General features: G+C 36.7%; 1 protein-coding gene and 1 non-coding gene across 2 annotated transcripts; one reads left to right on the top strand and one right to left on the bottom strand.

Annotated features, from left to right (window-relative positions):
• Positions 1-555: 555 nt before the first annotated feature.
• Positions 556-4,065, bottom strand: LOC149399441 (Phototropic-responsive NPH3 family protein). Its single transcript, XM_089612511.1, has 4 exons — positions 3,396-4,065; positions 3,210-3,279; positions 1,825-3,126; positions 556-1,349 (listed from the first exon to the last, which is right to left on the bottom strand). The coding sequence occupies exons 1-4, from the start codon at positions 3,437-3,439 to the stop codon at positions 789-791; spliced, it is 1,977 nt and encodes a 658-aa protein (XP_089468637.1). The 5' UTR covers positions 3,440-4,065; the 3' UTR covers positions 556-788.
• TRNAY-GUA (transfer RNA tyrosine (anticodon GUA)) lies at positions 1,624-1,717 on the top strand. The gene is made up of 2 exons: positions 1,624-1,660; positions 1,682-1,717. It is a non-coding gene; the product is annotated as a tRNA-Tyr (tRNA).
• Positions 4,066-13,349: the final 9,284 nt, after the last annotated feature.

Raw genomic sequence — 13,349 nt, 5'->3', positions numbered from 1 at the left:
TATAAGAATTCGGAAAAATTATTGAAAAAACTCTTATAATTTTTATAGGTAGATTGTTTGTTCGGGTGAGTAGGGGCCTTCATTGCATACCTGAAATCTTCCCATAGAAAGAAGCAGGCTTTCCTTAGACAGAAAGGTTAATCATAACAGCCCTAGAAAAAAAAAATTACAACTCAAAGATTCAACCACAATAACACCAAACATGTGCTCTCATTGATTGTCAAAAGAAAAAACATGTGCTCTCATGCTGTAGTGCTTCGCATACATATTTCAACCTAAACTAAGCCAAAAGTAAGTAAAAAAAGAGGTTGCAATGCAATCATGCTCTTTCACCTTCCAAAGGCACAATAATTCCAACTTTGAATCCGAAAAGGAAAAGGAAAAGGAAAAGGAAAGCAAAGAACTGAAAAAGTTACACAAATGCATGTGTTCTTTTTAGGGGAAATGAATAATAATAAAAAAAAGATAATGAATGCATTTTCATGAGAGTCCAAAATCTAAAACTCCCCTTTCCCTTTCCTTTTTTCCTCAATCATCTGAAACTGAATGGACATATGAAACCAAATCATTAGTGTAAAAAATAAATGTTGCTTGTAATCCAACATCACTGATGCTATTACTTACCCTTCTTATTCCCACGTAGGTAAGAAGTACAATCTCAATCTAAAAAAATTATCAGACAAAGAAAACACCAAGACCACCCAACCATCAAACTCAATATTACTATATTACAATAAAAAAAGTGAAAAATGAAAAAGGGGCAAAAGTGTCATATTTATATATCCCACTCATGTGGACGGGCGGCGATGATGACGACGGTGAAGTCTTCTCCGCCCTTTTCCGGCGTCATTGTCCACGACGACCGCGGCGGAAGGGTGTTGAGAGTCGCAAACCTGAGCCTTGAACTTACACCCGAAGCGTTTGGTCAACGAGCCCCTCCAGCCGTTGTTGACCTCTCTGCCCTCCCGGCCGCGATCATCGTCCCGGGGCGGGGCAGAGTCGATCTTCTCGATGACCCTCCTCATGGTGGAGCACTCCCTCTCGAGCTGGTGGACCCGCGTGGTCATGCTGTCCATGTCGAGGCGCAGCACCTGATTCTCCCTCACCGCCGCGGCCCGCCCGGAGGACGAGGGCCGGGCGGCCACCACCTGGTCGGCCTCCGCGGCCAACAGATTCTCGGCGATGGCGTGCCGCAGCTGGAGCTGCTCGAAGAAGAGGACCTGCACGACCGCGCGCAGCGGGAGCCGCTCGTTCTGGGCCGCGTGCGTGCACGCCTCCAATGTCAGCCGCTGGCAGTCCAACGCCCCGCATATCCGCTCCCGCTCCGACTCCGACACCCCGGTATGAGCCTGTGAAGAGTCTCGTGTCAAGAGAGTAAATCAACATTCTGAAACTATGTTTTTGTTTGTGGACCAATGCTCTTCATATGATCAATTTCATCTGTGGAGCTTAAATCAACATGCTTTATGGACTTGGTAACTAGTCTAGAATTTTACAAGTATGACTAAATCTAAACACTATTCTCTTTATTATTTACAAGTATGAATATAAAGTAATTAATCAGTTTTCTTAAAGTTTAATGAGTTATTTAGTTGGCAAATGTGACAGCGATTCTTCAAGCATCCGACCTTAGCTCAGTTGGTAGAGCGGAAGACTGTAGTTGGATGAAATGCCATCAGATATCTTTAGGTCGCTGGTTCGATTCCGGCAGGTCGGATAATTTCTTTTTTAGTTTATTTTATTTTGATTTAAAAAAAAAAAAAATTGATAATAAAACTCCTGGTTGATTATGGACATTTAGAAGAGTGTGTGTTTGATTGATACCTTGAGATAGACGTCGACGGCCCTGTAAAGGCCGTCGTGGAACTGTCTGGCTTGGTCCGGTAGAGACAATGCCAGATCCAAAAACTTATCGGGTTTCAGATTCGCGTCGGAGGCGATCTCCGATAGATAACCGTCGATCAGCTTTCCCACCAGCATTAGCGATGGCTGTGGCCGCATTCCTTCTTCGTCCCCTTCTCTTTGGACTGCGTTAGGGTTCGTCACCTCCGAACTCTGTTCCAAGAAATAGGCCAAGATTCTGTGGACGCAATCCACATCGTAGAGCGTCTCGTTGAGGTACGAGTAGCTAGGAATCAAGAGATCGTCGAGCGTCGCTTGATCGAGCCGCGATCCGAGCTTCTTCTCCAGCAAGGCCTTGTTCGATTCCGAGACGCCGATTATGTTCGCCGTCCGAAGCAGTCCAAACAGAAACCTCGACCGAGGATTGTTCGGAGAGCTTCTCTCCGATGGCAAGTAAGAGATCACCGTCTCGAGAATCTCTCTCTGCTCGCTCTCGGAGATCGTCGACGAAGAAGTCGAGGGTTTCCGATTGGTCCGTGAAGCGCCGGGAATGCGTTTCTTGGCGTAGTTCACCAGACAGCTCTCGATCATCTCCGAGCTCAGATCTCGGTCTCTCATGGCGGCGATCAGCCTCTTGAACGACGACAGACTCAGGCTCGCCATTTCATCTAGCCACGATTCTGAATCTGAAGCTCTGGACAGTCCTTTCCTTCTCCGACCGGCGTCGATCCCGTTCCAAAGAATCTGCCTCGAAGAGTCTCGATTTCCGACGTCACAGACCGGCCAGCCAAACAGAGTCGGATCGGCGGAGGAAGCTCTCGCCGCGGCGGCGTCGACGCACCTCTGCGGAATCCCCAGCGTCTCGGCCATCGGAATGAGGCTGTCGCAGGATTTCAGAGATCTAATGGAGTCCTTCAGGTTTTTAAGGACGGAATGCGACAGAAACCTCTCCGTCTTCGATATCAGGTTGTCCTCCGAGTACTCCTCGGTCATCTCCAGATACTCTCCGGCACAGCGGAGAGGCGCGACATTCGAGGCCGATATTTCTGTCTTAACGCCGTAGCAGAACTTCGCCGCCGTCTCGAAAGTTTCGGAGCCTCCGGGAAAATCAGGAAGAACTATGTAACATTGAACCTCTACGATTTCATCTCCGCCGCCGTGTTCTTCTTCTTCTCCGGCGACGGCGGTATGGCTTTGGTCTCCGGCTGAAGACGCTAAGCCAGGGTTGTTCTCTTGCTCTGTTATTAAGTCCAGAAGCTTTTTACTCTTTGACATCAACGGAAACTGCAAAAATTCAGAAAAGAGTGCAAGTACTTTGTTCAGAGCTTGGAGCGATTTCAATGGCGTTTTAAGTTTAAACTTCCGACCTTGTGAAGATGAAACGTCATGTCGTCGACTTCTATGACGACGTCGCTTGGCAATCCGGTAGTGCAAAACCTGAGGCAAAATAAAAATAAAGAACTGACGAAGATAAACAATAATAATTTAAGCTAGTCCAAGAGTTGCTAGCAATAAAAAAAAAGCTAGTCCAAGAGTAAGTTCTAAGTTCAAACCATGCTTGGCCTTTGGAGCTAGGTTTCTGATCAGCGACTGACATTTTATTTTTTTCACAGAAAAATCTCTGCTCTTTCCTCGTGACAGTCCTCTCTCTCTCTCTCTCTCTCTCTCTCTCTCTCTCTCTCTCTCTCTCTCTCTCTCTCTCAGAGAATGTGTAGGAAAACTAGATCCATGAAATCACCAGAAAACAAGACTGGACAACCATGTCACTACAAAGGAAACACTGAAAGAAATGGGAGAGAGACGGTTTGTTTTTACTGTAGTTTCTCAAGGAAGAGGAAAAAAATAAGCTAAATACAATGAAATAGAAAAAGAAAAAAAAATTATAGAAGAAGAAGAAGAAAGAAGAGGTCAAGAGAGAGGGTCTTTAGGAATTGGAATCATAAAACTACACTGAGAGAGGACAAATAGAGCTTGAACAAATTTCGAAAAAGGGGTTCATACATCCATCACTATGTCTATGACCAATAATTTTAACATTTGAAAATTAAATTTCCATTTATAACTCCGTCACCTACTCACAGACGGTGACTATATGTGCGTAATTCTCTGTAATGTAAAACGTCTCTCTCTCTCTCTCTCTCTCTCTCTCTCATTCTTGTAAATGGAATCATATGCAAACTCTCATTTCCCTGTCTTAAAAGAGTACAAATAAAAAATGTCATAAAGAGTTTGAGGTAACACACTGAGAATTATGCTTTATTTTGATCAAATTAAAGGCCTAAACACTTAAAAATAGAAAAGGAAATAAAAATCCACAAGTGCCAGTCTTAAGACTCTCGCCTCCACTATTATCCGAAAATGCACTGCATGCCAACCGGGTTTCATTAACTTTTCAGTTAATTATTGAATATGATAATATAAATAATAGACCTTGCATTTCACTACACACTGAAGGAACAAGAAAAAAAAAATTAAACTCTTTATTTTGTATACTTACTTTTGCCAAGTCAACATTCTTGGCTATCATAATAACTGCCCACATTAGTCTGTTGGGAGTAAAACAATTTATTTGCATATAATTGCGCATTGTACGGTTTTATACATCAAACAATTTTGTAAGATTATGCAGTACAACGTGTGAAAAATCAACAATTGAGGGCAATAGAATAAAAAATATCTGAAAATTCTTTGGGCTAAAACAATGGGTAGGTCCAAAACCCTCACGTCTTGGGTCAATTGAGAATTCCCTAAGGCCCACTTATTGCCTGGCTTGGAAATCAAATTTTCAAAATGCCATCTAGTCTTTCTTAAAAAAAAAAAAATGCCATCTAGTCACCAAAATCAGGAGGGAAAGTTCATAAACATCTCTGGCCATGGCTGTGCTGACATCAATGCATATCTAATATTTGAATGCGTGTTTTTGCTTTTTCTCATTGGAGATGTTGATTCATATATTCAAGTTTTAACCATAAGTATGAAAGAAAGAAAGAAAGAAAGAAAGAAGAAAAGAAGGGCATATTTAATGAGCATGAAGTTCCTCTGAGAGCTTGTTGTGCATAATGAATGCGTCTAGACTCTAGACTGTTTTATATATCTACCCATTGTCCTGTTTTTATTGCGTCCTATTTAATTGACGAATTTAATGCATTTAGACAGAAGAGGTCAGGCTACACATTTTCAGTGACAAACTCTTTATTACACAAGAACAAGGCTTTATCTCATTCAAATTAATATAAATAAATAGATAAAACAGCTAGTGTTGTATATGTATGTACTATGTAGTTATGTACTCCACTTTGCCTAGGAATTGCGTCTTCTGATTTGTTAATAATTGCCCATTAGATTTAGATGAATAGGAGAGAGATGAAAAAATAAATTAAAAGAGAAACAATAATGATTCTGTAAGTGTACTAGATTAATTGGTTGTAACTTGTAAGTATAACTAGGATTTTATCTTACCTTCTTTTCTCTATCTATTTTTTAAAAACTCTATAGTGGTTTGGTGACTAATCATTGGACAGAATGCAGAAAAGAAGGAATGGGCAATTAAGTAGGACCATATAATGCCAAATGATATGAATCCAAAAATTTCTCCAAAAATCAGAAAATTGAGTTGGCTTCAGCAGAGTGATATGTTTTATGTGGGATACACATTTGTTCATAACCGAGTGTTCTTAAATATATATATATATATATATATATATATATATATATATATATATATATTGGGAAATTGTAGCGTGTTTATTTAAGTTCTTAAATTTATATATATATATATATATATATATATATATAATTGTTCCTGAATAATTTTTAGTTATCTATCATAGTTAATCATAAAAACAATCAGAGTTAATCATGACAATTAACTTTTTAATTAATTTAATTTATCGCGGACTGATAGGCCTATCTTTTAATGGAATGAAATTTGTGCTAATTTTAAAAAGAGTTAGTGAAATAATAAAACATAAGCTACTTTTTTAAAATGATGATGATCTATTGAGTTACTGGCCTAATTGCCACTTTAATATTAGCGTAAGAGCATGAACATACGTGGATCAAATGTGTACGTATGGTGCTATAGTATATCATAGGAGCTGGAACAACATTGTAATGATTTTCATTGATTATTTAGGTAAATTTTCAAGGCCCACTTGTCTATCATACAAACACGAGAGAAGATGATCAATTTTTATCATAATTGTGTGAGGGGGACGAAGTCCATTGCAATCACGTTGACGAGAGTTGACGAGTGATTAAGTGTTGCAACTCGTAGAAAGTCTACGAGTGTGTAAATGTCGCACCTCGTGACACTGGATCGATGCACATAGATTTCTGAGAGCTTTATAAATGGTGTATGGTTATGATACATAAAATTAGTGAGTAAAAGAAAGTTTGTATACACTAAAAATACCCCGTTGCTAATTTCTAAAAAAGTATAAGCTATTTATAAATAATAAAAAAAGTTATATAAAAAAAATGATGGCATAAAGACCTAATGTTTTCGGAAACATACACTAAAAAAATACATATTCTTTTTTTCACGGCAAAAATACTTAATGTTTAAGTTTCAGTTGCACCGCCAAATCAAGTCAGTTAAATTTGACGAAAATCCACGTGACATCCTCATATTAAACACGATTTATCATTTTTTTCCATAAAATTAACTAATAATTAATAATATCATTTTAATCATAAAAAAATAATTATAAATTACTTTTATATTATAATTAGGCATTAATAATATTATTAAATGATTTCATATTGAGTTTTCTGATTGACTAAGCCTTTCCAAACATACGTATTTCAATATAGCCTACGTTTCATATTTTTTAAGTAACTAGCCATTTTGATTACATATGTCACTAATTAGTTTAAGTTGAAATTTCCATTTTAGCCTTTCCTAATATAACGTTTTGTTAAGTTTTTTATATTGTACGATTGGTGTTTCTTTTAATAGAGATACACGATTACAATTTATATGGACCAGTTACAAATTATATAAACACGTTTTCATTTTTTATAGGAATCAGTTACAATTTATATACACACGTTTCCTTTTAGCGTTATGAAATTATTTTGAATCTGAATAAGCGTTATGAAAACCGTTTATGCATATGGAAACTCAGAGCCAGATGCGGGCTGAGTTATCTTGCAACAACCACCACCACTCTTGCGCGATCGCGGTGGCCGACCAACGCGAATGTCGACAACGCGACGATGACAACGAAATCAAGGGCGAGGCAGAGGCGACGGCCAACCGCCTCATAGAGCACAAACGTTATGACGACAATAACTAACTTGTACTTAATTTTCAAGTTTAACAAATAATTAACCGTATTACTTATACATATAGCTATTATCGGTTATTAACACATTTTACCTGTAATTCTAGCTATTAATTTATAGTTATTAACAACTATTAATATACTATTACTTCCGGTCTTCTTATATTTTGCATAAACTTGGCTATTATCACTTATTAACATAATATTGACTCGTACATGGCCATCACGTTGTGGTCACTAGATCATGTTGGCTTTGGCGGTATCGTAGCCGCACAAATTCTTGCCACGATCCTTGGAGGGCGGTGCTTGTTTGGCGTCAATAAGTACTATCCCAGATAGCAGTGACTTATGCTCACGGATCTGCACGACTACAAGTTGCGTGGTAACGGTGAGACGGCAATATGGTGACGGTGCCTTTGCAACTATTTCTAAAAATTTCCAAGAAGTTTTAATTATTTCCAAATATTATTTTCGGATTGCGTATTATTTTCGATAATTTCCAAAATTGAAGTCGTAGTTCTGGGTATTCTTTTTCCGAGACCTTATTTTACTAACTAAAATTTGCACAAAATAAAATAAAATAAAGATTTAGAAAGATATCTTTTTGGCTTTATGATTTTAATAGTCAGTTGATAATAATGAGTAATAAATTTTTCTGCGTGTTTTTTGTGTTGAATGCCTTTTGACGTTTTGAGTTTCTTTTCAAATGTGTAAATGGTTTCTATTTAATCGCGTTATTAATTAATTCCATTTATTTCATTTTTTCTTAATGCGGATATTAATGAGTATTAGTTAGTTGGCTGAAAATAAGTAGAGGGGTAAGTTAGTCTTTATTCGCTTGGAAATAATGACGTGTGGCTAATAATCAATAATTACTCAAACCGTGGCTAGTTTGCAATTTCAAGTTTGGAAATGGCCAGATTTCTACCCTGCCCTTTCATATTTATTTATTTAAATTAATCATGCATGAGTAATATTTTTATTATAGAAAAATGCTTAATTAATTTTTTAATACAATTTTTTTTTAATAATATCATTATTGTTTGATTATAATATTAAAGTTAATTTTAATTCATTATTTTGTTATACGAATGATATAATCAATGTTTAATTATTTTTAAAGAAAATAAATACTATATGGTGTTTAGTCTAAGGGTGACACGTGAATTTTCATCAAATTTAACTGATTTTATTTAACGGTGCAATTGAAACTTATCATTAGGTATTTTTATGGTGAAAAAAATAGATATTTAAGTATTTGTTTTAGAAAAAATTAAGTATGTATGTGCTATTTCGTCTTTAAAAAAAATGATTTTAACATATCAAGCCCATTTTAAAATTTCCCGCTCGTCTCTAGCAAATGAAGCACCTTTAACGAAAAATAAGCTAAATAAATAAATCACTAGTGGGTTCAAAAGTAGAGAGCACAAATACCACAGCAAAGCACCTTAAAGTACAAGGAAAAATAAAACCCCATGGCTCAGGTCTTGGAATGAACCATTTGAGAGCACCAGGCCCAAGATTAAAGGAGTTTGATTATTGTATTAAATAGTTAATCCATGCACTAGTAAGGGTAAACACTATTTGGGATTTTTTTGGTCATTGTGTATTGACCACCCAAAACATGCATTATAATTATTTATATACTAGTGGGATACGATAGACAAAGCAAAAGCATAATCAACGTAAAATACTAGTAATCAGCTAAAATGTCTCACTCTCACACTGTCACACACGATTCTATTTAAAATATAAAATATGCATCAATTTGTGGCAACCAATTCTTACAGCCCCACATATATAACTAACTCTTAATAATAATAAGAATCCAATATGTATGTCACCGTACCTGCACAAGCATTGTTAATCATCAATCACTAACCTCGCAATTTCACATCAATCAGTGGTAATCTACATAATCTATAAAGATTTTTCCCGAGCACTCGTAATTATCGGCGCGCTGATGCCAGTCAATTTCATTTTTTTTTTTGTCCTTTCTACAAAATAATAATAATAATAAAAAGATTTAATTGGTTTTGAATCATAAATCAAAGGAAAAAAGATTCATATTATTATTATTTTCAAGGAAAAACTATTTGAAGCTAAATATACGTATTTGAGGAGTTCCAATGTATGAGAGACTGGTTGATAAAATCTATAAGAATTTTAGAGAAATCTAATTAACAATTTCTCTTTAAGTTTATTTATCTCTTATTGATCTAAATAATTGTACTACTTTGTTATCCTTGTCAAACATTTGCATTAGTTCTTCTGTAAGCAATGATACCATATTTTTAGAGTCATTTTCTTGTTTAAACAAAGATATTCGATTTTGTAATTCATTTTCAGTATCGTATATGTACAATTGAGCAAATTTGGGTGTGACCATATGTAGGAATTAGTAATTATTGCATCAGTAATATCTTCATTTGATCCATTTGTTATAATTGATAATATTTGTCTAAAATCACCACCAAGTACGATTGTCATGCCTCCAAAAGGTTCGTTCTTATTTTTTAGATCTTGTAATGTTTTGTACAATGCTTCAAAACAATAAATTAGTCATCGGTGCTTCATCCCATAAAAATAATCGAAGTTTTTTTTCGATTAATGCACATAATGGAATACCTTTTTTAATGTGACATGTAGAAAATTTATCTATCGACAAAGGTATTCGAAATCTTGAATTAGTTGTTCTTCCTTTAGGCAGCAATAATGCACATAATGGAGTACCTTTTGTAATGATTGCATTCCACAAATATGTTTTCCCCGTTCCTCGTGTCCATAAATGAAAAAAGTGTTATTAAGTTTTTCATGACAAGCTTTCAAAATTTCGTCATAAATATATTTTTGTTGAGGATTCAAACTTTTTACTAACACTTCATTTTCTTTTTTAATGCACTTACATCGTGGTTTAATTCATCTCTCAAAAGTCTATTGTTTAAATCATCAACCAATGATCCAGTCGAAAGAGGCAAATTGAAATGTGACAGACTCGACGAATTCACGTTTAGAAGATTTTCTACTTCATATATAGAACAAATTTTTTTAAGTCTGTTTCAGGAATTTGAACTGTGAAACAATTTTCTTGCTCTGTACACCACACCATCTGTCATTAGTTTCCAACATTTTTCAAACAAAGCGTTTGGATCTCTGACATTGCAATATAATAGTAGAATAACAAATAAATTTCCTCTAACTGTTCAAGGTAATTTAGTCAGGTTTTGTATCAAAGCTGAGTCCGCTCGTTTTGCTTCATTTAACCTTCATTTAATCAGTTCATCGATTGTGCAAGATTGCTAGTCAAAGTTCACGACTTGTGTGTGTATTACTATTGAAGCTACTTCACTCTTGTTGTGTTTCAATATAATAGATCTCTGACATTACATTGCGTTTGGTTTAACACGAACATTTCCTCTAACTGTTCAAGGTAATTCATCAACTTCAAGGTAAATTTCCTCTAACTGTTCAAGGTAATTCATCAACTTCAACGAAAGTTAGAGGAAATGTTCGTGTTAAACCACAAGCATTGCAAGCACATGTCGAATCAATTGATAATTATGGTAAATATTGCACAAAGTATTTAAAAACTAAATTTCTTTTAATAATGAAAATTTTAATACATTGGTGATCTAATCGTCGGAGATATTGATGATGGTGAAAGAAGTCGTGATATTATTATTGATTGTAAAACTAATGGTCTTAATTCAAAGAGTATCTAAGTTGCATCCATCTTATATGGCTTTACAGTATCCGATTATTTTTCCTTATGGGGAAGATGGACACATAACCCATCGACGTCTATGTGATGATAACAACAAAAATGGATCAAAACGGACAAAAATTTCAATGAGAGAGTATTATTGTTATCAGCTACAAGAACGAGCAAATGAAAAAAATTTAATACTAAGATCCGGAAGATTGGTTCAACAATACATTGTCGATGCATATGCATGTGTTGAAGAAGAACGGATGGATTATATTAAACGAAATAAAAAAAAATTAAGATCGGAAATATATCAAGGAATTGTTGATGCAATCACAAGATGAGATACATATGCAGAAGGAATAGGCAAACGAATAATTTTACCATCCAGTCATACTGGAAGTCCAAGATACACGATTCAAAATTATCAAGATGCAATGGCAATATGTAGACATTATGGAAATCCGGATTTATTTATAACATTTACGTGCAATCCAAAATGGCCTGAAATAAAACGAGCTCTCGAAAAAATTAATCCGGCGGAGATTTATAACATGAAATTTTTTTGTAATGATTCCCAGGGATGGCCAAGGGTTGCTCTCCGGCGGCCATGACCGTCGTTCCCAGGAGCTTCAGCGTCGGAGATTCCCATGGTTGCTCTCCGGGTTTTTGTAATGATGTTTGTTTTCATAATTTAAACTAAATAATTGTTTTTATTTTATTAATTAACTAATAAAAATAAACTAAATATGAAGGATAAATATGTAATTACTCATTTCATTAAGTCATAGTTTATGATTTATTTGGGTTTAGTAGATTTGTCATAGAATAGGAATAATACCTTATTTGTATGCATAAAGTTTGTTTCTTCTGTATGTGTATAACTTCTTTTGTTCTCAAGTTGATATCAAAGGTCAGTTGATAATGACTTGGCCTCAGCGTGCCTAGAGGTATACAAACTTTTTATTTAATATATCAATTTTGAGTTGTGAATTTGTATAAACTTCCATTGTTTTTATCAGAACCCCTCATGTTATGCTCTCTAGTTTTTTTCATGGGCTATTGACATAACTAGGAGTAAATTATGGTGGTTGGACACATAACTACTTTTTTTGAAAAATGGCACATTTAGGAGAAGTCAAAGGAGAGATAAATATGGTCAACTGAGAGAGGAGAAAAAATTACCCATTTTAACCTCCATTTAAATCCGTAATTACTTCAGTACCACCCTATATACCTAACCCCTATCCCTTTTCTCTTCTGCCTTCAACCGAACCCAGCTCTCAACCGAACCCACCGAACCCAGCTCTCAACCGAACCCAGCCATCTTCGTCATCATCTTCGGCTCTCTTCTGCTAACCCAAAAAAAAACCGCCGTTTCCCATCCCAGTTTCTGCCTCGTCATCATCTTCGGTTGTCCCACCTTTGTTGCCGAGGTGTTTGAACTAAACCGCCGTGAAGAAATTTTCCGATCACCGATCATCGTCAAGTCCATCCGATGACCGGGTTGGTGTTCATACCAAAGATCTTCGCCGGATCCCTGTAAATTTTGTGCCCAGATCTGCATCAATCAATTCAATACAGGTTAGTCTCATATATTGTTGATTAAAAAAATCCGGAACCCAGATTAAACATTACTGAGTTTAGTTACAGGGAAATCACTGAGAAATGTATGTTTTTTTTGTTTAGTTATGTTTCTGTAACTAATTCCGGTAGTTTTCTTGTGTAGTTACGTACACATAACTAACACGCCACACTGTTATGAAATGAGTGTAATTCTCTGTAACTAATAATTTTGCAGCGGCTATGAAAGGAGATATATTCACGTACGTCAAGCATAGCGGTGAGTGGCTAAGAGATGATTATTACCAGGCCGGTGTTTCGTATGCAGCTCTCATACCGCCGACGACCAAGTATGAAGATTTGACAAAAGTTCTGTTCACGTGTTCCGGGGGAAAGTTAAATCAAAACAGTCATAAGGTTGTTAGTGTGAAATATGAAACAGAAGGGGCGGTAAAACCAATAGTAATTGACTCCGACATTAGTTTGGCATGTTATTTACATATTCGGAAAGAGAAACCGAATACATCAATAATGTCTCTGGTTTTGGAGATTGAGTCATTGAAGACTTCTTCTGCGCATGTTGGTTCGACTCCGAATACCGGAGAGAGTGGTTTTCCAGGAGCAGGTCTCTTACCGCCTGTGATGAAACGTGAGTCTCCTCTGCCAGCCGGTGAACCATCTGACAGTAGTGAGAGTGATCCTCCTCCAGCTGCCGGTGAAACGAGCCAGCCCCCTTCTCCTGCCGCCGGTGAACCGAGCCAGCCCCCTCCTCCAGCCGCTGGTGAACCGAGCCAGCCCCCTCCTCCAGCCGCTGGTGAACCGAGCCAGCCCCCTTCTCCAGTCCCCGGCGAACCGAGCAGTCCTTCGCCTTCTCAAGGAGCGACAACAGTTCCATCATCGGATTCCACGCTCTTGGACGTGATGGACATACATTCTCCCATAAAGGTATG

Source organism: Urtica dioica, chromosome 4 (genome assembly GCF_054948205.1).
Source record: "Urtica dioica subsp. dioica isolate 48M chromosome 4, U.dioica_male_clone48M_v1_H2, whole genome shotgun sequence".
Taxonomy (NCBI): Eukaryota; Viridiplantae; Streptophyta; class Magnoliopsida; order Rosales; family Urticaceae; genus Urtica; species Urtica dioica.
This window is presented reverse-complemented; position numbering and strand designations above follow the sequence as displayed.

Bases quoted from the DNA above. Each gene is read 5' to 3' on its own strand.
- LOC149399441 (XM_089612511.1), bottom strand. From the start codon at position 3,439: ATGTCAGTCGCTGATCAGAAACCTAGCTCCAAAGGCCAAGCATG. The intron at 3,127-3,209 runs GTCGGAAGTTTA...GAATTTTTGCAG, and splicing joins TGACGTTTCATCTTCACAAG to TTTCCGTTGATGTCAAAGAG. The intron at 1,350-1,824 runs GTATCAATCAAA...GACTCTTCACAG, and splicing joins CCGTCGACGTCTATCTCAAG to GCTCATACCGGGGTGTCGGA.